The sequence below is a fragment of the Liolophura sinensis genome, chromosome 5 (assembly GCF_032854445.1).
Source record: "Liolophura sinensis isolate JHLJ2023 chromosome 5, CUHK_Ljap_v2, whole genome shotgun sequence".
Lineage (NCBI taxonomy): Eukaryota > Metazoa > Mollusca > Polyplacophora > Chitonida > Chitonidae > Liolophura > Liolophura sinensis.
Window position 1 is genome coordinate 6,228,673 of NC_088299.1, and position 25,949 is coordinate 6,254,621.

The window sequence follows — 25,949 nt, forward strand, 5'->3', positions numbered from 1 at the left end:
AACTATTTAGCAAGGTGTCAGTACAATGTGTTTGAATAGGGTGTCATGTCTGGTGTCTTCGGCATGATGCCTCAGTACACACATATAACATGGTTCAAGCAGAATTACATGTAGGTTTAAAACAAATGCAGAGATGTTAACTGGAATTTATTACAAGTCCATGGCCTAGAACTTTTCAAAATACTCAAAAATTCTGTGCGGCTGAGTTTCATATAGACCAGCAAGCGACGTATGGATACCAGTCACTGTCCATCAAGCAATATAACAATATCTAAAGTCAAATTCCAGGTTCATTGATAAAATTCGTGTCACAATGTCATAAAAAGCATAATAAATAATACAAACGAACGATAGTTACATATATCTGGATGCTGAAGTCGGTAGTATTTTCCAACTATGTCGAAAAGATATGCCTGTGCCCAATACGTTATAAACCAAATACAACACAGAGAGTAAAAACCAAAGCAGTGACAGCAGCGTGATGGTTGAAGAAACAACGAGCAACAATTGATTCTTGAAAAAAAATTGACAAGGCGCGGAGTAACTATTGATTCTTTTTGAAGAATCTCTCGGTGTCATTTCAAACAAATAATAAGGGAAAAAAACGCTACATCACAATTAGCGTCAATGAATTTTCTTTCATGTGGGCTGAGCCGCATTATTTGAATAATTGAAAATAATACGTAGCTTTCTTGGCGTTGTTAAAGCGATAGAGTTAGAGCTGGCGTTCAAGCTTTCAGCCAATGGACGTCCGGCTGGTTCTATACATGGGCATACACTGGGTGTGTAAGATTATGGACAGTGACTCGGTCTATGATTAGTTATGCGGGAAAGTAAATCGGAATCGACTGAAGCTGATATATAATCTGGTGAAATCTGATAGTAGAATATACAATTTCTGTCACAATGGCATACTCAGCCCTCGAGATATCCAAAATACTCGTAATCAGAATGCCACGAATTAGATCCACCAATTCACCTTAGTACAAACTTTGATTTGCTGTTCATATTTGTTTCTAAGAGAACTGGTGACTCCACTCTGGCTTTTCCCACACTGACAACATTTGGTGTATTTCAAATGAGGGCGAAGAACGAAGCGTTAGAAAATAAATTTCATACTGATCAGAAACGAATGGACCCTTCATATGTAACATTCTCGTGATTGGTAAAACAAAGGATTGACATCACAACAAGCGTTTAAATTAGTCTAAAAGGAAAAGGCGGCATGGACTTCCCGGATAGCTTAGTGAGATATTGGAAAGTTTTATTGGAAAGTTTTAAAACCCTGTGTTTGTGGGTTCGAATCCGCTCTACCGTTCGCGTACTTTGGTGATACAAGTACGCAAACCACAAAATCACAAATGTGAGTTCTTGAAAAATAAACAAAAACGCAGACGTGCAACCATGTTGCTATAATGCGGCGTTTAAAGTTTGCATATACTACGTCGTATGAGATCTATGTTCTGCGTAGTTAACCTATCTGTATATGAAAGAAATGTGATTCAATGAGTCTTTCATTTGAATAATTAAATAATGATCTCTCTTAAAACTGAAATGTTAAACATGCCTTTTCCAAAATGTTAAACCCAACAGTTGGCAGTGGATTTGGAGGAAAAACATTTCAAGCGTCATAAATTAACACTTTATTAAGTGTCAGATATTGAACATGTTACAAAATGTTTAGAAAATTTATAGTGTAATTATCAGTTATCACACTATTATTATCATAAATGTTAATAATTTTATAATCTAAGATAGTATTACAACCTGCATACAGTCCTTACACTGAGTAACATTTGAAGACGTCGGCACCCATGCACCGTATGTTACAGCGTCCAGCATGCTGTATCATTTACACACTTAAACAATATTAACAGTGTAACATGTAGGCTGGTTCAGGCAGTAGCCTCCTTTTGCACTAGACGATGCTGACAACAAAAGCATTTTGGTACGCTTGGTTTCATTCTCAATTTGAAAAGGAGGAAATAATTTAAACCCATATGGGATTAATGATCTACTTATTCAACTTTTCCCTATTTTACGCATTAAATAAAATTTATTTCTTGGTTTAATTCTGGGGAGAAATATACAGTTATAAGGCATACAGTTATATTAAATTGCATGTAGTTCTAACGACAGGAGGAGGGATAGTTTTGACATTCTTGTTACAACTTAGCAATATAGCTGTGCGCACTTACAAGAAAATCAGTGTTGAGAGACACAACTGCGTGATAAATTTTAATGGGACAAGAAGTGTATTAACTCCTTCCTATTTTAGGAAGGATCTCTTTTCTACTGACCTGATTATCCTGTAGGCCAGATAACTGCATTTTATGAAAGCAAAGCAGAAACAAACACATTGTTCTACAAAAACGACAAATGGGCCAAATTCAATTCAAACAGAAAACAAATAACATTTTTACGCCTCTGATTCAGCCAATCAATGCGGCTTTATTCACTCATTTAATATTAGCCTTTTGTAAACACATCAGCGTATCTGGTACAAGGTCAGATCATAGAGCGGAAGATATGGCTGTAGGTTAAACAGCCACAAGACACTTGTGTAAACATCGTTTCTTCACGTGAGCTGCAAGATAAGTACATTTCCAGGTCAATGCACAGGTTCGTGAATAAAATACAATGAAAATAATGTGAAGCCAAGCAAGGAAGCTAACATGTAGTTTATAATATATGGCACGAGTGCTAATAAAAAATTCATTTTAAATGTTTTTTGGGTTGGTATTGTTTGGTTATTTGAATGTTCGAAATATTATCACAGCCTAAAAGATGGTGTCATCTTGCGACGAAATTTTTTCTGAACTTTCCCATTTTATGATTTATGCCTGCGGGTTTTGCCGCGCATGAGTGGATTCACATAAACGGAAGAAAGCCACGAAGGATAGAAAAAAACACACTAACAGTTATGTCGATATAAAACCTTTTCGTGCATGAAATCATTAGTTGTAATCTCTAAAAAAAGCATAACACATGCGAAATACTAGTAGTCGCAATAAAATTCCAGGTCTCAAAAAATCACGGAAGCAGACGTTGTGCATAAAATATTCCTTACAGCCAGCCAGTATGTCTTGAAGTTTATCCCGTATGAGACAAAATACTCCGCTTTTGATTGGACAGTAACGGTCACGAGGGGTACAGATACATTCTTGACTACTGCAGACGACGTCAAATGTGTCTGCTCAGTATGTTATCTCCATTGCTGGCTTGTAAATATAATGGTCACATCGCTGAAGCGATTACCTATACATCGGTATTCTGCACTGAATTGATGCAGGATAAATTCGTTACATGATTACTCATTAATAGTAACCCCAAATGTATGGTTTCCGGACTAAATGTCTAGATACATATCCCTAAATCACTCAGCACTGCATCTTACATCCGCATGGACTATTCCGGACAAAATGTCTAGATACATATCCCTAAATCACTCAGCACTGCATCTTACATCCCCATGGACTATTCCGGACAAAATATCTAGATACATATCCCTAAATCACTCAGCACTGCATCTTATATCCGCATGGGCTATTCCGGACTAAATGTCTAGACATATATCCCTAAATCACTCAGCACTGCATCTTACATCCGCATGGACTGTTCCGGACTAAATGTCTAGATACATATCCCTAAATCACTCAGCACTGCATCTTACATCCCCATGGACTATTCCGGACTAAATGTCTAGACATATATCCCTAAATCACTCAGCACTGCATCTTACATCCGCATGAACTATTCCGGACTAAATGTCTAGACATATATCCCTAAATCACTCAGCACTGCATCTTACATCCGCATGGACTATTCCGGACTAAATGTCTAGACATATATCCCTAAATCACTCAGCACTGCATCTTACATCCAGATGAACCAGTCACAACTATAAGAAAACTCTTTGTCATTATCAGTGCAATCTAGCCTAGAGTATTGGGCTTCGCCACTTCTACAGACTACACAAAAACCTTTACCGATAAAAAAAATTTTTTTTTTTAACATACATAAATCTTTTCTTTTTAAATCCATTTTCCACATGTTTGAAAATTCTGTTTAAATAACATTTACGTTTGAACTCGCACAAAAGTGTGAAAAGATGTACCGGTACCGGGCTACATGAACAAATGCATCACTTAAGGTTGAAAAACTCTGCCAATACATCATTGACCGCTTCTAGAGAGCCTTCAGACCACATGGACAACTTTCTGGAGAAAGCATTCGTTATGATAAAAACTCGATCAGAAGGCGATGGTTGTCTTACGCTTTTTGAGACAACTTTAGGTTTATAGCCAGGTTTGAGCGATTGCCAGGCTCCGCCAGTTTGTTCATCGTTCCATATGTGCATAACGCCATCTAGCGGCTGCGGAATATCATCGGGTTTAATTCCGTACACGTCCGCGAGATGGCGCTGCACTTGTTCCGCAACTCTCGTGCTCACGGCGTGTGCCTTTGGAACGGCAGAAGACGAAATAGTGCCCGCGATATTGCGTAAAGTCTGCCAGTAATTGTTGTTGTTTTCACCATCAGCATAAGAAGCCATGAACAAAGCGGCTTCGTGTCCCGAGGAATTCCGGAAACGCCCGAACTCTCCCCCTTGGCGAAGAGGGAGGTCAGTGTTGAATGCACTGCTGCTAATGTTAAGATGACTCCACCAGGCATTTGGATAGACCAGAAACAGCTTCATGGCACTGTGTTCCGTGACGGCCTTAAATGCTGTCTGCATGTGTGGATACTGCTGCAAGGGATACCACTGGATGTTTTGTAGAGCCTGTGGAGGCAGGGCAAGGATCACCTGATTCGCACAAATCGTGTGCGGATTCACCTGGAAAGGAGTCAACAAAAAATAAAATCTGCTTTGCATAAGAAATAATAGCTGGGAAAGTATTAAAGATCCCCCCCACCTACCCCCCCCCCCACACACACACCTCAAAGATCAACGATTTTCATGTTAATATACGTTACTCTGCTGTGAGTAAACTGTCATGAATTTATTCATTTAGTTATTTATCTGAGTGTTGTTGGAGGAATTTCTATACTGACCAACTTTTCAGGCTTATGGTGAAAGTCAGTTTTATAGTCAAATGAATTAATGAATGAGTAGCAAGGGTAAACGGACTCTCACGCGTGGCGTACAGATATGCGCACCAAGACAAAAGGTCGTAAACGAATGTTTGACTGCGCATAACACCACACCAGGGTACAGTGTCACAAAAGTATCACACATGTATGATAATCGATAATATAGGACAGAATAGCCCAACAGACCCATAGCAGGCCGTTTGTTGCAACCAAAGCCCCAACAAAAGTCCAGTCCAGTTCCAGGATTGAACCCATGACCCCTGTGCCTCTTGGTTACGAGTAGCACACCTTACGTACTGAGGTAAATGTACTTGGCGGTCGCTGATTTGTGTTGTATACCGTGGAATTACTGGGAAGGCAATGTCCCGATCACGTTTAAATCACTAGGCTGTATTACTTATATCCCCATTCTCTCAGAAAGCCTTTATTACAAACGACAAAACATTTTCTCTCTTCAGTATTCCTACTTAAGGACTGAAGGACACACCAAAACACTAATACCAAAACACCACCCACGTTGTCCTAATTGACATGTGCCGTTACCTTCCTTACACTTTGGGGACTGGGATAGAAAATGTTGATAACTGTAATCATTTAAAGTTGTACATATACGTATGGCTGTACATGTGTGCACTGTAACAATGATTTGGCCGTTAGTTTTATTGTTGGAGGAAACCGAAGTGGTCAGCGTAAGCAACCGAACGATGGCAGTTTACGGTACTGACGTATTTACCCATGTACCTGTGACGTACAGACTTTCCCTTCATATTCTTGTGAGACAGCGTAAAACGTCCACGGACTGCTTATTGTCGACAAAGCCCCACACATATGGAGGGCCGAAACGACCACAGCGCTTCACAGTAGGGACATTAAATGAAGATATGTGAATATAAATTTCATAAAGTCGAAGTACTACTAAGCGCGTGTTTTGATTATTACGAGATCATACCCATTTGTCAGCTGTATGCCCATCCAAAGTTTCTGTTTCAAACAGTGTCATCTGATATACGAATCTGTCATTTAACCAAACTTTTCTGATGGTATTTATTCTTCGGTTGAGTCGAATCTTGTGGCTGTGAAAAGTAAAGCGTATTACAAAATGTCACAAATGCCGTTTGTAAACACTTGGAATTTATATTAAGCATAACCTTCAAACGTGTAGCTGACAAATACACTCTTAAAAGTTATCTGTTAAATGTAACATTTATTTCATGTTTTCTGAGAGATGCTAGAAAATATTAAATCATATACTTACTATTAATTAAAACAACAACACTAACATAATCTATTCTAGCATCACTCATAAAACATAGTCCACACTAAGTGTTTTATTTTTAAACACAATTCAGTTTAGAAAGGGGTCCTGGTGTTTATTCATAAAAGCCACGTTCAGTAACTAAGGAGATATGTTCATTATTGTGATCATGTCATGTGTTAACATGGTGATGAGGTGGATATTTTCAATAACAACAAATTGCAAAGCAAACATAACTTTGAGTTAAAAATAAGTGTAAAAAGCCGATAAACATGTAACCGTGTTTACTATAATAAACATGAGACATCTTTACATAGTAAACATGTCACATTATTACATGCATGTCTTACCAAGAACAATGGTCAACGCCTTGGATTGATGTAGCTTCGTATCCGAAATCTATTTTATTCTACATGTATTTCTTTTAGCGAGTCGTCTATATTCAGCTGTCTGTAAAATCAGTCATATTTGCTGTTAAAAGTGCTTTTAGTCAGCAACACGTAAACAGCACAAGCTTTACACGTGGATATGTTCGAAGGTCATATTCTTGCAAGGAAACTGAAGTTAGAACACTTTTTCTAATTAATAATGTTAAGGTGCAGAAGCTCTGTAAGCTCGACGGCAAAGAACCCATTTCCTCACGCTGGATATGGGGCGGAGTTCAAAGTGTTTTGAAGGAGAGCGGCACCACTTACCTAAACTGCTATCGACTTAACTGTAAACCCTGGTACTGACACTGCCATATTGGAACTTGTTTACAAGTTTTAGTATAATATAACAATAATAAATGAATTTTGTTTTATGTCTTGCAGTATATGATCTCACGGCAGTACAGATTTAGGGATGGTATTAGGAAATTAAAGCGATGTAGGCTAATCGCAGAGACAATAGTGTAGGTTGTGTTAATGCGTGGAGTGTGTTCTAACCGTTTGCTGGTGCAGCCAATGGAAAACAAATCACTCTCCACGCCCATTGTCCAGCATGTATCTTGTTTTTGAATAACTGTGACGTCACCCGAGGCAATGAATTCTTGGTGTCGCAACTAAGCTTAGAGAGTTCAACATTACGAATTAGAAAAAAATATTTTGGCTGCATTTTCTTTGTAATAATATGGACGTTCAACATATCAGTGATGTAGATCTTGTGTTGTTACATGTCGCTGACTAAGAACAAATTTGGTAGCGAGTATGACTGATTTTACAGACAACTGAATATAGGCGGCTCGATAGAAATAAACAGACTATAGCATGTGTTTTTCCACATTCATTCTGATGAAAGCGAAACAGGCTAGGCCTATGACTACTGAGGATGGTTTGATAAATATGGGCATGCTAAGACAGTGGACTAATCATAATGCTGGTTAGCATGATGGACATGGCGGAAATGGACAAATGTGAGACGCAAAACAGCATGACCATTGTATCACATAAACAACAGGTTAGCTTGCAGTTCGAACACTTTTATTTCTAAAGATAAAAAAAGTCCTACTATACGACATGACGTGTAAGAAATGTTAGGCAACTCGTTCTGGTAACATTCAACATATAGTGGGCGTCTGAGAATAACTTTTCCAAAGGTTGTTTAGCGCAGAAGAACGGGTAAGAAAATTTAAGGAATTCAGAGTTTATTAACTTAAGATGTTCCTGAAAGAGGGTGCCATTCGTGCACTTGGAACACAGTAAGACAGGTAATCGGTAATTCAGTATCAGCAAAAGTTGCCTAACATGTTTGGTAAGACACGTGTTGTTAAGGACTTATTTAAACTCAGGCAACAAAAGTGTATCGATCTCAAAACTCGTCTATTGAGTATAAAGCCTGGGTAATTATATGAACGGATAGAAGCAGCGGGACAAGTATATGGGGGATGACAGACAAATGGACAACCAATGGGAAACAAATGGAAGCACGATGACTGACAGACCGAAGGACGCTGGGGGATAAGTAGATGGGGAATGGCGGATAAATGGACACTCGATGGTAAACAGACGGAAAAACGATGACTGACAGACGGAAGGACGTTGTGGCACAAGTAGGCGGGTGATGACGGACAAATTGGCAATCAATGGTAAACAGACGGAAAAACGATGAAGGACGTTGGGTGATAAGTAGACGCTGGGGGATAAGTAGATGGGCAAAGACGGATAAATGGACAATCAATGGTAACCGGACGGAACCACGATGACTGACAGACGGAAGGACGTTGTGGCACAAGTAGGCGGGTGATGACGGACAAATTGGCGATCAATGGTAAACAGACGGAAAAACGATGAAGGACGCTGGGTGATAAGTAGACGCTGGGGGATAAGTAGATGAGGAATGACGGATAAATGGACGATGACTGACAGACGGAAGGACGTTATGGCACAAGTAGACGGGTGATGACGGACAAATTGGCAATCAATGATAAACAGACGGAGAAACGATGAAGGATAGACGGAAGGAGGATGTAGGACAAATAGATGTGTGGTGACGGACAGATGAACAATCAGTGGTAAACAGACGGAAGCACGATGACTGTCAGACGGAAGGACGTTATGGGACAAGTTGATGGGGAGGACGGACAAATGGTCACTCAACGGTAAACGGACGGAAAAACGATGAAGGACAATCGGGGAAAAGTAGATGGGGAATGACGGACAAATAGACAATCAATGGTAAAGAGACGGAAACACGATGACGGATAGACGGAGGGAGGCTGTAGGACAAATAAATGTGTGGTGACGAACAGATGAACAATCAGTGGTAAACAGACGGAAACACGATGACCAACAGACGGATGTTCAAAATCGCCTAATAGTGGGGGCGTAAAACAGTCACATGCTTGGGGTTTAACGTCGTACTTAATTTTTAAGACATACGACGACGAAGGAATCCTTAGAGTGTATGTAATCTGCCTCCTTGTTGCAGGACGGACTTCCACCGCTCTTTTATCTAGTGCTGCTTCACTGAAACGACTTACCGAAGGCAAGTAAGTTGCCCCATCCGATCCATTATACTGATATGGGTCAACCCTAAATTCTGAACGCCAAGCCAGGAAGATACAACTTCCTCTTTTTTAAAGTCTTAGCTGTAATCCTACGCTGTCATATGCACATATGAAAACATTCAGGCAAAACCGTACTACAACTATAGGCCAGACTGCCTTGGCAAGATTCATTTACGTTCTGTCTGGGCATAAAAAGTTATATCTTTTGTATATGTAATGATTAAAATTGTTCTCAAACTCTGGACCGCATCTAAGTGTCAGGACTGGTATAATGGCAATCATGATTTAACTGAAATAAAAAATAAAGAGTTATTGGCACGAAAATCAAAGAGCAGTGAATATCACGAAATTCATTCAATAGGCAAACTATGTACACGAATCGGGCTGGTTATCAAACTTCAAAAGAGATTTTATAAAACGAACTTTTACACAAAATGTAGTCAAAATTGAACATTATTTATTAAACCCTGTCAGACCGGAAGTGCGAAAGACAGACTACAGACGGACAGCAAAATTCAGGCAAACCGATACACGGACAGACAGATATACACATAAAGACAGATAGACACACAGATATTCACAGCCAGCCAGACAAAGAAGCGTAGCGTAATAAATCAGTGTGGATAAGTAGGAAAATATGCTCTACCGATTACTCGCAGAGAGAAACTGGTCCGCTAACTTCCGCGGTACTTGCTGGAGCCCGCCGACCACAGTTCTTGTATGCTGAGGAGGAAGGCCCGGGTTTCTAACCACTGTCCTGTGAACAGCGTTGATGTTCGAACCGAACAACGATTCGAACGGAACGAAAGTTTTGATATACTCTTTAGCTTCGTTGGTCCAAACCTTGTTCAAGGCGTTCAGATACCTGTGTACAACAGATCAAAAGAGGTGTCATGGTAAGGTGTGTTGTATTCCAATAAAATTGCGGGATCACACCGTTAAGTCCGTTTCACTCGTAGTACGACGGGTTTTTTTCATTAAGGTCTTCCTATATATTACGCCATTGTTATTTTTGTTTGTCTGTTCTAAAGTCAAACATACTGTATTAGAACAGAGGGAAATGTAAGGTTTATGCTTCTTTAGTTGAAGAACTCGACGTTTCGGTGCCTTTCTTGTCAAGAGATATTGCCAAAATACTTTAACCTTTACTACATATGCCTACATATACTCATTAAGGTGGACAAAGAGAGCCATGGAGAGAGAGCCATATAGACGGACAAGTCTATATATGTATATACCCTTCCATCCGTGCTTTGTTACTTATATGTCGTCCACAATATTTACTTAATGCCAATCATAAAAATGGAATACTCTTGAGTGCGATGAAATAAATAAATAAAAAAATACATAAATATATACTGGTATTCTTGTATCATTGTTATTTGTAACAACTGGCACCGAAACATAGCGTTTTATCAACGGAGGACGTGTGTACTACATTTCCCCCGTACTGCCATGTGTCCCCTACTTTTAAACGTCATTGAAAGAAATCAGAACTATTTGAACTTTTATATTTAAGTTCAGCTTAAATTCAACTTGTGGTTCAACTGTCGTATTAGAGAAACTGGTCATTTCCTGTAAAAGTGAATGCAACTATACAGGGGACAATGCCTTATCATCTTAAAACCCGAGTCGCTCAGTACATGCTGTTGAAACTTTATTACGCTCAGATCGCTATTAGCGATATATCAGGCAAACAAAATAAACATATGTATAAGATGGCAGTACAAGAATTTACACAGAAGCAGTGAAATGGCTCTTGATAATTTAATATGCAATCAGGTCCAGGGGTCTTATTGTTTTTCAGGGAACTAATTGCTTCCATTATTTCAAAACTTGTCATTGTCTTATCTAATATATCATGAATTTGTATTGTCTGTTTTTATGTTGTAAAAATTTATCTCTTTAAAATAACTAAAGACTTTTTATATTTAGATCAGTTTAAATACGTTTTAAATACATAATTCGATTAAATACATTTCAGTATGTTTTTGCCTCTAATTTACAGAGTGTTCTCATTTTTATTTGGAGTGACGTTTCTATACATATTCGAGTGCTTTTTTAAAAATCTGTTCATAATGTTTACTCATTTTTGTCATGTTAATATTGTTTTCTATGGTTTTATTTCATTTATACGTTTTCGTTATTATGTGGTATTTTTACGAGCATTTTTACAATTTTTACCAAACCAAACTTTGCTACTCTCAATTCTCTGGCGTCTCACTTTTTCGAAAAATGATTTTTCAAAACTGCTTTTAAATTTGTTGGTCAGATCTTTTGTCACTGTATTTACAATATCATTTTTCACCCCCGATCCGTTTTCACGCTGATGCAAAAGATTTTTCAGTTTTGTGATTTTAATTAATATCGATATTATTTACAAAAAAATAGCTTGCTCAGAACTTGTATTCTTCTTTTTAATACTTTTGTCTTATGTAGTGTAAAATGCAATAATTTAAGTTCTAACTCCAACACACAATGTATGTCTGAAATGACACGATCAGACATGAACTTTGAAGTTTTGGAATAGTTTAAAAGCTGAAGGAGAGATAATCGTGCAATCAATTAAAGACGTGTCCGTACTTGTGCAGTATCCCACTCCATTGTCTTCACCAACTCTTGGGGACGGTATTCAGTAGACCTACATGTTGCTCCCTACTGTCATCACGTATTGATAACATCACTATAACGATCACTAGGGGTGGAGCTTATTGGTTGGACAACAGTATCGTTATTTGTCGTTAAACTACCTTTGAATAACAACAGAGGGCAATTAGCTGAAACCTGACATAGACATACCCCAGCTGATAGAGAGGGACACCGTCCACCGTGACAGCATCCTCGATGTCAGGGATCTTGTCCGGTTCGCTGGTGTTCAGTAGTTGTTGGGACGCATTCCTATATGAGAAATAAAACATGTAATGAGGTGACATACTAATACTGTTAATATGAAATACACTGGGTAACCAGTGAGACCAAGGAAGCCTGTATCCTTCGGGATTCGCAAGAGATCTGAGTCTACATAGTTAACTTATCCGTATATGAAAGAAAAGCTGATAAAATGGTTCTCTCCTAAAACTGAAGTGTGACAGATGCCTTGAATGATTTTAAATCCAAAATTGGCAGTGGATTTGGATTGAAAGCATCTAATGTGTTAAATATTGAACACGTTACAAAATGTTTAGAAAATGTGTAGTGTATTTATCAATCATCACTCTATCTCCTGTCATACCGACACATTCATGTATTGTGTTCCATATCATAAATGCTAAAATTCGTATAATCTAACATTGTGTTACAAACCTCCAATCAGCTGTTGTGCAGCTCGACATGTCAAGATGTTTGCGTTTATATTTTACAATGTCCAACTTGTTGTATCATTTTAATAGTTAGAAGGTTTTAACAATATAACATTTGCGTTTTAAGAACTACAGCAAGCCGTGGTAGCGACAGTGACACCTAGTACTTATTCAAACCTTTAACTTATTTCTACAAGGTTGTTCTTATCGAATATATATAAAACTGCATGTGTATATATACATATATTCTGCGTCAGCAATACTCGCAGTTCGTGATTTTAAATTTCCTAAAATTGGAAGAAGAAAAAAAATGATAATTTGTGTTGAGAAATATTGGGACAGATAGTATTACCATGCCAGTATTAAGGGGTTTCTGTTCTCCGTGGGGGCCAGCAAGAAGGGGCTGTTATCGCTCAGAAATTCCATCACTCCCATTCGCCTTCCTCGAGTGTAGAACAGCTTACTGTGTCTGTCAAGCGCAAACTCTTTTGACTGAAGTCCAAGCTTCGGTAACAGACCTTCAAGTGTGGTATGAACACCTTCTACGTATCTCATAGCGCCAAGCTCCGCTGGAACATTGGGAATTGAGGGAAGAAAGACGCTATGCATCCGACCACCGATTCTGTCTGTGCTTTCGAAAATGGCGATTTTCAAACCTTGATCTTTGAGTCTCCATCCGGTGTAAGTGCCACCTATCCCACCTCCAACAATGGCTACGTCCAGACATTCTGCAGACGAGAGGGGATTTCTCAATGATGATCAAACCTCAATTTCTCATCTGCGTGATTTATTATTTAATTATGTCTAATACAACATGTTTCTAGTTTTCTTTTATTTGCTTCTTTGATCATTCGCAAAGATATATTGCTGAAATACTTTGATTCTCGGATAAAGCTACACTGAACAACTTTTCACCGATATACCATGGTTTTATAGGTGGAGGAAACCATGGTGCCCAAGGTAAACCACAGACCTTCGACGAGCTCCCCGACGTGTGATGTGCACATATTTAGAGATAATCATGACCGCGCGTGATCCACGACGATGTATCAACATCGAGATGCTGCATGCCTAACGAATAACCATAGTTTTAAAAAAATTCACCACGTTTTCATTCGGTATCACGGTATCCCCGGAAACAGTTCTGACGCCAACGTCGAAATATCACAAAATGTATAAGGTTGAGTGTAAAAGCACGAACAAATCAAATGTTAAAATGGAAAATAAAAGAAGTAACTTGAATTAAAAATACAATTTCTGCATTTTTGTGTTATCATATGTCAGCCTTGCACATCACAAATACAGTTCACGGGTTTCCTCGGTAGAGGGCGCAATTTCAGGGACATCAAAGTAGTTCCAGAAAGAGTGCTGACGTCATCATCTGAAGTCCCTAAATCTTCTGACTAAGACTTATTTATTTGGTTGGTTTTTCACGCCGTACTCACTACTCGTACTGACTAACTTGATGATCTAGGCGTCCAGCTATGTACTATAGTCATATTGGAAAAGGATGGAAACATATAAACAAGTGCAACAATGCAAAGTAAGATTTCTATTCGAAATGCTTTTACATGTACATACCTTCCGTTGACTCTCTGTTTCCAAACAGTATGCTGCAATCTGAAACAGGGCGAGCAAAATCAATTGAGAAAACAAGTGTGACTTTTACAGTGTAACCGTTATGTGTTTCAAAGGTAGCACATAACATGAGATCAGAGAAGATCAGGGTGCCATTTTGATGATATAAGCCAAACTACCTCTCTTTTTAGCATTTTCAGGGAAATTATCGATTACGATGAACCACAACATGGCGCAAGTTTTTCACTGAATCCTGAAAACAACTGAAAAATCTTATTCTGTGCTAAACAAAACAATGAAAACCAGCCGTGTTTCTTTTTAGCACACGACTCTTAAAAAAAAAACAGTAAAAAGCAGACCCTCTGTGCAACTCTACTGTAAAAAAAATCTTTCACACTGTGGAGAAATGTTTCTGTTACCTGCAGTTGCTGTCAGTAGGAAGACGAGAAACTTTCTTGCCGCCATTTTGTGCTCAGCCTCAAGTCACTTGTCGTCTTTTTTAATCCCTCCTAAATAAATATCACTGCATCTGCCATCCGTTGCTTGCAGTGAATAAATGCACTCTAATTCAGCCGAGGGTGAGTTCTCAGTGATAATGATGAGAATTTTGCTCACTGAAAATGCCGAACTTTTGCTCAGACGTTTGTATTCTGGTACAATATCACATGGGTATATAGTGGTCGGATAGGATAGACCCATTAGACTAAAACTAGCCGTGTATGTACGGGGAAAACCTTGAACTACATTCTATTAGTTAACAAACGACTCGCAATGTTTGCCCAACTTGACCTATCTTCTGCTTGGAGGCAAATACCTGTTGTAAGGGTTTTAGAACACGGAGTAAACACAGATCGTCCATGTTAACTTTTTCTTCGATGTTAATTAGAATTTTCATGCATTGATGGGATTTCTTTTTAGTTCACAGGTGTCGAATTTTGTTTGAATTGAACTCAAGTTGCTTTTTCACTTGACACGTCTTTTTTTTAAGAGGATACATTACAAATACTATGTTGGCAAGTACTACCACACATCATATGGGGTAGGTCATACGGATCTCACTAACTCCAAACAAACCTCCTGCGGGGTGACGGATAAAGGGCATACGAATCCTGGTCTTGTTCATACTGCCTTTTAGGTCAGACAGGAAAAAGAAACGTACTGACCCACGTAAGGCCACGTACGTGAACAGGTCTATTAAGTCTGTCGTCCCACTGTCTATAGCCCTCAACAGCCTGTATCACTGGAGTCCTGCAGGTATATTAGTGAAGATGAACATTATGTTAGCATGAAACATGTTATGTACACTGCAAATAACAAAAGAAACACCATGTGTTTAATACGTGTTCAAAAGCTAAACACAGCCAACTTAACTATACACATATATTGAATTTATTCTTGAGAACACTTCACATGTCACCCTACTGTGACCTATTTTTCGAAGCTGTCGTAGCTTTGCGTCATGCGTACTTGACATAGTAATCCATGTATATGTATTCACTTTACGTTGTCGTGAATGTTTACCCAGGGGCAAAGTTACGTACGCGTTATAAAAGAACAAAAACTGTGCATTCAGGACAATATTTCTTGCCTTTTGAAATATTAATAGCTAAAATCCATTTTGTTTTGCTTCTTAATGTGTTTATTGTAAAGATATCTCAATCTATTCCAAACCTAAATGTAATACATTGTACTTAATGCTTATAATTTATCCTAATGGCGACTCTCCGCCGGAATCGTTAAAATGGTTTTATGCTTTTGTTGGAGAGATATATTTTTAATTTATTTCTTTAATTGTTTTTTTTTTCTTTATGCCATATTCATGAATGTCACTTTTTTATTTTGAGAAGGAGGAGTGGAGGCGAAGAAAACCGGAGTCAATGGGCTAGGCTTTTGTTACATGTAACACACTGACGTGGTCATTCATAAATGTGGTCCATAGATATGCACACCATGTTGGTGGAAGGTTTATGATCTTCCAAGAACGTTATACTGCACGTCATACGAACTTCATTAATTGAACATTGTCAAAAAGGTGCCACAATCTGCACGGAATGTACAAATGTAATTCTGAAAGATTAATGGAACAAACCAAACATCGGTTTCAGATCCTGTGTGTGACAAACAAATATAAAACACGAAGCATTTAAAATATTTAAATATACATATAAAGTTTCATCTGTGACAAAGATTCATATAAATGCACGAAAGGTACATGTTTGCCTCGGAGTTACCATTTATTTGATTCGTGTTTTACGCTATACTCACTTATACGACGGCGGCCAGCATTATGGCGGCCAGCATTATACGACGGCGGCCAGCATTATGGTGGGAGGAAACCGGGCAGAGTTGCAACAATCCAATAAATAAACATATTCCCTACATTGCTGCATTACGGCTGGTTGAGTTCATACTCCTGTCAGCAACCTGCGGATGGTCGTGGGTTTCCCCCGGGCTGTTTCGGGTTTCCACTCACCATAATGCTGGCCGCCGTGGTATAAGTGGAATATTCTTCAGTACGGCGTAAAACACCAATCAAATAAATAAATAAATAAATATAATCAAAAACAAATGTTGAGACAAAGTTTTTGTATTTTTTGACATCACTTCCTGCTTCATCAATGTGACCCCTGTGACGTTGGCCACGGCATCACGAAGCGATCAAGATTTCTATACAAAATTTCCTTGCGGTAGCAGTAAAGCGAATGTAGAGAGTGATGCCTGCGTTGTAAGGAGTATGGTTTGGGTTAGGACTGTTAAGTTCAAACAATTAAAATAGGCTGCTCTTCCGAAAATTAAGATCAATTTTTCACAATAGTGATAGCTCTTTCTGTTCATTATCAAAACAAAAATTAGCGATTAGACCTCCAAACCAGCTGTCAATCGCCCATTTAATGGTTTAATCTTTATTCAGGACGATATCAAGCGCAAAGAACTCGTATCGAATATGACTGTTAGCGAAGTGTGATCGGCCTTTGATGCGGCACGTGTATTTATGATAATTGTGACATTACTCTTGAAAAAATAATCTGTTAAATTTAACAGAAAGTCTATTATTGCCGCATTCCGTTATTCCGTTAAATATAATAAACATATTCTATTAATTCAATATTACAATTCTATTGGGCTAACAGGACGTTATGTTGAATATGACACAATATTGGCTTAGCCCGTTGGCTGTTCCCGGTTTCCACCCACCATAATGCTGGCCGCCGTCGTATAAGTGAAATATTCTTCAGTACGGCGTAAAACACCAATCAAATAAATAAATAAATAAATTTACATACTTTCTCGTTTTAGGTGAATGATCTTGAACATTGTTTAGGGAATTCGCCTTGCCGTTCTATTCTACGTGAAACGTTATACTATGCTTGAGGACTGGTATTACAGGCCGTCTAGATTTACAACCTATACACTTGCATAATGTTGATGCTTTTAAATCCTTGATCTAGGCCTCTGCATAAATAACAACACAGCATTTTGAGTAATTGGAGATGTCTGGCGTCTAATGAATTGCCTTTATCATAACTATATTTTTTACCTGATTCTGCTTAACCTATCGTGCTGCGAGAGGGGGGAGGGGGTAGGGGGAGGTGATTTTGCTAGTACTTAAGCATTACCATGGAAATCCTAAGGCGAAATGACAAGTTCAAGTCCAACTCATGCTGGCTTCCTCTCTGGCCGTACGTCGGAAGGTCTGTCTGCAACCTGCGGATGGTCGTGGGTTTTCACCCGGGCTCTGTCCGGTTTCCTCCCACCTGTATATTATTGAGTACAACGTAAAACACCGATCAAAATATAAATAAATTGACAAGAGTCTGTACTTCAGTGGTTAAGTGTGACAAACTCCCAACTATCACGCTGTCGTCTCTGCATTGTTGTTTTACTCTTACTGCTGTAGGTCGTTTATTATATTCTGTATTATTCGATAGGCCTAAGACTAGTTATCTTTGAGGTGGTAGATTTACACCATGAAGAATAAAATGAGTTTAAAATCAAAGCTTGCAAAACCCAATTACGCGAGTGTTTAAAAACTACTTGCCAAACTTAACTGACAATGTCAGGGTATTGATAAAGAAAGATCAAATCAACAAGACAATTGCAACAAAACATGACTGTCGAATACATCAAAGTTTCATTTCAACATTTCTTCTCGGGTTTTATGAAAGATCAGCCTTACCAGCTGGATGGGGAACTGAGTCTACATAAGGGGCATGATAATTACCAAAGCAGTCACGCACTCATGGTAGGAAGAATATGTTTATTCTTAATATCTTAATTCCAACAAACTGGTTGGATTGTCTAAAACGATAGCATGCTTTCTACATTCGCGCCCATTTCAAATATTAAGTAAAGTCGTTACAAAAGTGAAATGCACTTCAACGCTTTCTTTACCACCCATGTGCTTCGCCTTTTTTTAAAGGCATATCCTATTTTTTACTTTTTCAACCGCTTAGAACTATTCAAACAGGTAGTGATTGGCGCTTACTAAAGGTTAAGTACTTTGATAAGGCTATTGACTAGATCAGCCTGTCACGTACTGTGAATATTGCAGGAGTTTGTAATGCTGTGCCAGATATGTTCTACATACAACATCCCCTGTGCATATCCCATTAAAATACACTAAGCCTATAATTTCCAAAAATTGTAATTAGCCGAATGCCTGCACAAAGATTGATTTTCCTGAGAAGACTTCCACGATTAATTTAAGCATGTCTGCACTTGCAACCTTAAAGGTAGCTAAAACATAAAAATAAGATAAAGTTCAGCTGAAAAAATGCGAAAAGTTATTCCTAAATGTGGTCTTCAATATTTTTTCCGATTTTTCCTTAAGGAGAAAAAGACACTTGAAAATAATTTTGTATGGTGAATTTGGGACCACCTTTTGGTATTTATAGTCTTTGTTTAATAGTGTCATAAATGAGGATGTAACACAGGTTTAATACATATTTTTGGCTCTTTTCAGCCAACAAATGTATTAAACCTCAATTTGGATCATATTTATATTTTTCTCATAAATATTATCATAATTTAGGTCAAATGCATATGTTTCGATATAAACAACAAGTTTACATTCAAATAAATTTATTAGACAAGCATCACAACCTTGTTTAGAACATTATAATGCCTTATTTTTGACGTCACAGGACGTTTTTCGAACTCTAATCACGACACTGAATGTTGCAAAACTCTTTTTACTTACGAGTAAAAGATTACTGAAATAATGTTCCCCAAAAGTCCTCCCTTCTTGAGAACATCAGAAAAAATGGAATATGAGGTCAGAGTTCCTATATACTGTCAGTATTTCTCATAAAGCCCACCATAAAATACAAATATTTGAATGCCTTTCAACAGTCTTCATATTTTTAGCTTTCTTTTACTTTAACGAAGTTAGGAGGTTTTCCAGGGAGTATGTACTTAAGTATCGGTGGTTTACTCCGGACAATCCTGTTGTCTCAACTCATAAATCTGATCACTGTCATCAAAATGGAAAATCCTGTGGTACGTCGTTAAACACCAATCAGAAAAATAAGACTTGTTCATGATTTGCCATTTGTCGTATAAGCTCATCGATTGCAACTACAGTCGAATGAAAATTGCACAAAACTGTTGCTCAGACCGTATACCGTTCAATCAAAGTCGTTTGAGAGTCCAAATTGTCAATTTTTTTTAAAATTCTGCAAGCCGAGACAACAATGTATTTAAAAATCAGAATATATTAAGATGTATATTATTTCATCGGCATACAGTCTGAAAAGAAATGGTGAAAAAAAAATAATAAAAATAAACCACAATTAAACAGTTTAAATGAAAGCTGAGCTACACCATGGGTATCCAGTTTGGAGGATAATGATGCGACATATTCCACTGACTGGCCAGTTTGGAGTTTGGCTCAAACCTTCGGCCGTAATAGACGGTGTCACCATTCACTAGCCAGGCCATCCACCAGCCGAACGTCCCCACGGTCAAGATGGCGTGCTGGCACTGCGACATCACAGCCAAATCCTCCACAGCGCTTTGGCCTTGTATGAAGATAGTGTCGACCCCTGGGATGTTTTCAGCGCACCACTCTATAGAATCCGAGCATACGACAAAAACCACTCGATTATACTTTTGTTTGAAGTAGTCTTGGGCTTTCCTGATGTACTCTTTTGAAGCGAACGTCTGCCCTAGCGCTATGGAATGGGCAGCCAGTCTGTCCCCTCTCCTTACGTGGACAGCAACAAGAGTTGCACCGGTGGAAACTGCCTTAGGCAACGCTTTCACCTGATTATGTAGTACCTGCTTAGCTTTCTCTATAACGTCTGGTGAAAACTGGAACTGACATCTCAGCTCATGTTCGTACCGGTTAAAGTAGAGGAAAGACTGCAGATATCCCTCAAGACGTATGTCCTTATCGTTGGGAAAGGACACAGTGTCTCTATCGAAGGCAGACCCCCTTGTTTCCGAATGACGTTTCATCCCGGCACAGGCCGGTTTGCGCTTTGTCTTGAAAGCCCAGATGTCAAAAATGTCATTGATGACGTCATCGGCCTCAATCATCGGCATCATGGCCTTCGACCTTGCAATCCCATACAGAGAGGCGTACTGGAACATATGGTTGCCCAAACGACCGACAAAAGTCTTACACAAATGAAATCGTCTTGTAGTTTCGTTTTGTCGACTGTACAGATACGAGCAATTTCCTTGAGACTTGTACATCGTTGTTTTGGTCGTGCTTCTAGCTAGCCAGTGAAGTTCTACCGAGGAAAATATCCAGGTTGCTGTCGATAAAGCCACAAGGACTAGAACAACCAAGCGAACTAGAAAAATAATAAATTAAGACGAATATAAATTGCTACAGAAACAAACAATATTTCATAGATTTATCAAAATTATGACATGGCTATGGTTACAGGAGATGAAAATTTATTATATTTTGAAAATATGCAACTAAAAACTAACCCAAAATTGAGTGTTATGTCGTGAAAACGAAAATATGTGAATATTCCAAAAGTCCGTATGTGGGAAGGTCTGCCACCAACCTGCGGATGGTCGTGGGTTTCCCCCGGGCTGTGCCTGGTTTCCTCTTACCATAATGCTGGCTGCTGTGGTATACGTGAAATATTCTTGAGTACGGCGTAAAACACCAATCAAATAAATAAATAATTATCAGAAATACCATTACTTGTCAAGGCGTTGTAACCTCAGCTACATATGGTCAATCCCTACTAGAATCATATGTAAGATTAGCAATTTAAGTTCTTCTGCCTTTCTAACGTGATGTTCAGAAACCAAATGGGACAGACCAAATGCTTATCCGTCTGGTAGAAAAGCTGTATTCACCTATTCAGGGGAGAGTACTATATATGTTACGTTATGTGAGCAGAAGTTGATCAGATCGATGGAGATTTCCCCCTGATGTTTCTCTGTGAAAAGTGCGAAACTGCTTGTTATACGTTTTCAACATAGGTGGAAATCATCGATCCTCGCTTATGTTCTCACCACGAACCTGAGTCTACACGTACATGTAGGACTGGTTTTCACCAACCGATGACATCACCACACATTCTCCTGACGCCTCACGCACCTTCACGAAAGAATATGAAACAGTGTGCTTTTATGAACAATTCGTATCTGAGATTTAAATTTGCGTGTACTCACCTTTGGTACGCAGCCACTTCATCTCGTACTCAACAGCTGTACTTTCTGGACGACGCCTCGGGAACTACATCACGTTTCCTGCATAGGGAACATATTTGATTTATTTGATTGTTGTTCAACACTATACTCATGAATTTTTCACTTACACCATGGTGGTCAGTTTACAGATGAAAGTAACAGAGGTGTCCGTGATAAACCAATAATCTTTGGCAAGGGAACTTTCCCACGACCACAAGCTCATATACATGATCACCATCCTGGCGGAAGGCCAGCGATCAACAACAAATGTTATAGACCAGAAAAAAGTCCACACGGGTGTCGTCGAACACTATTAAGGCAATAAAATCCTTTCCGTAAACACTTAACCGTCTTAGTGATATTTTATATGTCACATGTAAAGCACTGATTGTTTTCTTATCATACGAACACCACAAACACAATAACAATATTATTTATTGTTTTAAATATAATATAAATAAATATTTGTTTTCATTCCGATACATGTACAATATTAATTTCTTGGCTCGAAAACACCTTAATTATAGTCTGCTGTTTGACAGTAGTCAATGTAGCAGACATCGTCATACGCACCCCGCTTCAAGACAACAATTGCTGTTTCGAGCCGAATGGTTTGAATAAATGAAAGAAAAAATGAATGAATAATCACGATCGACTGATTTGAAAAAAAGCTGGACCCGTAATGGTACAAGCTCGTCACTGGGTGGAAACCGGAAGGCTAGCGACAAAGTTGTGTGATCAATTTATCGCCATTATCATAGAAAAAAGGGGGTGGGGTAGGGTGGGGTGTGCATAGAGGAAGTTAAGATGGAGAGTGATATCAAATTCGTAAACGCATACCAGCCCTAACCATCGAGCATATGCCTACAGTGTACGTTAAATTGTTTTCAGCCGATTTGTCCTCTTCTACGTAAGGTCATACTCATCACAGCCAATGTACCGCTCTCTGTACTCTCGCTTTACATCGCTTCCACCACGAGACAAACTTGACCTTCGGCGCCCGCGAGGCGCAAGAAGGTCAGTGTTCTCACGTGGGACTATTTAAACAGCATTCAGCAATAAAATAGTTCCAGGTGTGTGTTAGAATCATGTTGTGCACAGTTTAAATATAAAAGAGGATGAATACATCTATATAACGTGTTATCAGAAACAAACGCATTGGGTTTTCTGACATCACTAATTGCCCCATCACCCTAGCCTAAATGATCTCAACCCTGTTCAAGATTTGTGTTCAAATTTTGCTTGTGGTGGCGGTGATGTAAAGTGAACGTAGATAGCGACGCATGCGCTGTAAGGAGTAAATGCTGTAACGCTGGAAGTTGGACAAGCACGCGTGTCCTGCTTTTTCCTGCTGGGCTGTGTAAGGTTACCTTCAGCCATAATATTTGATCACAACCGTCGTATAAGTGAAATATTCTTGAAGATACCGTTAATCCCTAATTAAATAAACAAATAAAACTTCACTAGCCAAAGCGAAACTTTGATTCACAAGTACCTTATATGTCTGCAGCCTTACATTCTTCCTTGGGTAATGGCGTCTTTCTCTACTCTGGCAATCCGTCGTGCGCGAATAATCGTGTGTTTGGCAAGTTGTTCAGCGTCGTGCGCAAATGCCCACCAGTATGTACACCACAGATCTCGGGATCAGTCAAAACCTACACCTGCATACATGTATACTCCAAGTGGGTAGACACGATACTGTAACGTGAAACCAAATTTCTATACACCTAGAACTCCCAAAGTATACGGTTGGTTAACTCCTTATTTGTAACCGGGCCGAATCTGACCTAGATTGCGACCTGAAGTTATACCCTGTCAGGGAGCATTTCAAAAAGCTTTTGATACACAAGAGTATGGATATAGACCAGTGGTTTTACAGTCTATCGTTGGGTGGGGTTTCGTTTCCCGAAAGAAAGAAATTCTTTTTATAGATTATCTTTTTTTTATATAAAATACTGGTTTTTGTACACATTCTGAGGAGTTACAGGTCATTTTTTTTTCACCCATGTACGGTTAGTTACAACACCTGTGAATAGTATATATTCACGAATATCAAGTCCCGTTCCAAACGTACTGTGGCGAAAACTTATGGATAATCTCTTATTCATATCAGATTGACTGGTGTTACCTGAAAGTAATCTTGGTTGTCTGATGTCACATTGCAAGTGTAACTATGGTTACTTAACTGTACTGAATAATTCTCGTGAAACATGATCTGTATAAGAGCAAATCATTGCAAACAACGACCACACGAAAATGGCACAAAATATAAATAGATGACTGTAGTCTGCAGCTTACCTGCACATCTGCTGTTACGTTCTAAAACACTGACACATTATTGACTGAATATTCAGAGGAACTCTCGTATCGGCGGATCGAGTCTGAGACAAGCAATCACCACTACTGAACATTATACCAAGAAACTTTCTTTTGGACATTGAACTATGAGTCTTTTTACATGTTATTGATAACGAAAATGAAATATGAGAAGAGTTTAATAGGGGTTATTTTTGACTCCGTAAGACGGAAATTCGCGTGGAAAACAAATGGTCGTCCAGTGTTAAAGCATTGGGGAAAAGGTCACTTTCTCACGATTGACTATCAAGTAGTGTCATTCACTAAGCTGAAACGCACTGATTCGGCGAAACACAAAATTAGGCCAGATAACACGATTGACTAGTTGACAGCAAAGTCTAGTTGTAGCAGAAACTGACATGCCTGATGTCGGGGGTGCATGCATGGGTTGTATGTGCTCTACAATGAATGCCAACTTTTGTGTTGGACTTGTGGTAAAGGGTTCAAATTTCCAACCACGGTGAGCTATCCATGCGTTATATATATATATATATATATATATATATATATATATATATATATATATATATATATATATACAGCATATCGCATATCATATGACTTCATGACTGAATACATGCATAAAGTGTGTCACACAACAGTCAGCTTCCTGAACAGCGAAATGTCGCAAACATCCTCTGCTGCTCTTTTGAAAAAAACAGACAACAAAATTTTGGCCTTCAGCTTGGCCTGCTTGATATAATTAAGTATCATATTAACACATGAACTCTGCCGTCCATGACGATATTCTTGCTTTTGCCTTGTGAATTAGGCGGGAATTAAACGGGATAACGGAAATAACTGCGCCTCATAAAATAATTCTAATATAACAACATGTGTTTACGTGAGTAAAACGTGTCCATTATCTTTCAAATTATAGTTATATATACCATGATAAATTAAACATTCATTGTTATTTATTTATTTGATTGGTGTTTTACGCCTTACTCAAGAATATTTCACTCATACGACGGCGGTCAGCATTATGGTGGGTGGAAACCGGGCAGAGCCCGGGGGAAACCCACGACCATCCGCAGGTTGTTAGCAGACCTACCCACGTACGGCAGGAGAGGAAGCCAGCATAAGCTGGACTTGAACTCACAGCCACCACATTGGTGAGAGACGCGCTAACCAACTGAGCCAAGGAGGCCCAAATACTCATTAAACAACGTCGTTTTCTTCCCTGTATCTAACAGTAATACCTAAAAAGATGTCCTCACTAACCATTTCGAATAAATCGTCCTGTTTCGAAATAATTAATGGTGTGCAGTGGATTCATACTCGACTTTAGCGCCCTCTTTGTGCAATGATTATGAAATTAATGTTCCTGCTATGGGTGTTTAGTGGCAGCTTTATAGTCCATAAGGTGGAAAAGGTTATTATTTTACGACGAAGGCATAGCCTGAGGCCTAAAATAATTTAATTGAAATGAGATACAAAGTTGCAAATCGTCCCCGACATACTGAATACATGTGTTTCGCCGAGGACGGAATGAAATTAACAACGTCGCAAGATGTTTTGTTACAGCCGGTGTGTGATATCTCCGTTCATTTTTGTCAGTGAAAAAAAAATGCCGTTTTTTTAATAGATTCGTCCGTTCTATTTACGTCACCAGGCAAGCTTTTTCCACGCGCACCAAATGGAGAAAAATATGAGATTTATAGTCTTTGATCGTCTTCATAACATGTGCTACAAAAAACGGTCGAGGGTTATAGAATTTCGG

At 38.8% G+C, this 25,949-nt stretch overlaps 2 protein-coding genes across 3 annotated transcripts; both read right to left on the minus strand.

The window, feature by feature from the left end:
- Nucleotides 1-1,797: 1,797 nt before the first annotated feature.
- Nucleotides 1,798-14,908, minus strand: LOC135465681 (achacin-like). The gene is made up of 7 exons (XM_064742987.1): nt 14,632-14,908; nt 14,216-14,254; nt 12,987-13,362; nt 12,135-12,233; nt 9,982-10,200; nt 6,044-6,167; nt 1,798-4,837 (listed from the first exon to the last, which is right to left on the minus strand). The coding sequence occupies exons 1-7, from the start codon at nt 14,675-14,677 to the stop codon at nt 4,145-4,147; spliced, it is 1,596 nt and encodes a 531-aa protein (XP_064599057.1). The 5' UTR covers nt 14,678-14,908; the 3' UTR covers nt 1,798-4,144.
- Nucleotides 14,909-19,293: 4,385 nt separating this feature from the next.
- On the minus strand, nt 19,294-23,448 carry LOC135465962 (galactoside alpha-(1,2)-fucosyltransferase 2-like). 2 transcript variants are annotated; one of them, XM_064743345.1, is made up of 3 exons: nt 23,367-23,448; nt 21,854-21,931; nt 19,294-21,012 (listed from the first exon to the last, which is right to left on the minus strand). In XM_064743345.1, exons 2-3 carry the CDS (start codon nt 21,873-21,875, stop codon nt 20,030-20,032), a joined length of 1,005 nt encoding a protein of 334 aa, XP_064599415.1. In that variant the 5' UTR covers nt 21,876-21,931; nt 23,367-23,448; the 3' UTR covers nt 19,294-20,029. The 2 variants fall into 2 exon arrangements, with proteins under 2 accessions (XP_064599415.1, XP_064599416.1); XM_064743346.1 differs by having other exon boundaries at nt 23,372-23,416.
- Nucleotides 23,449-25,949: the final 2,501 nt, after the last annotated feature.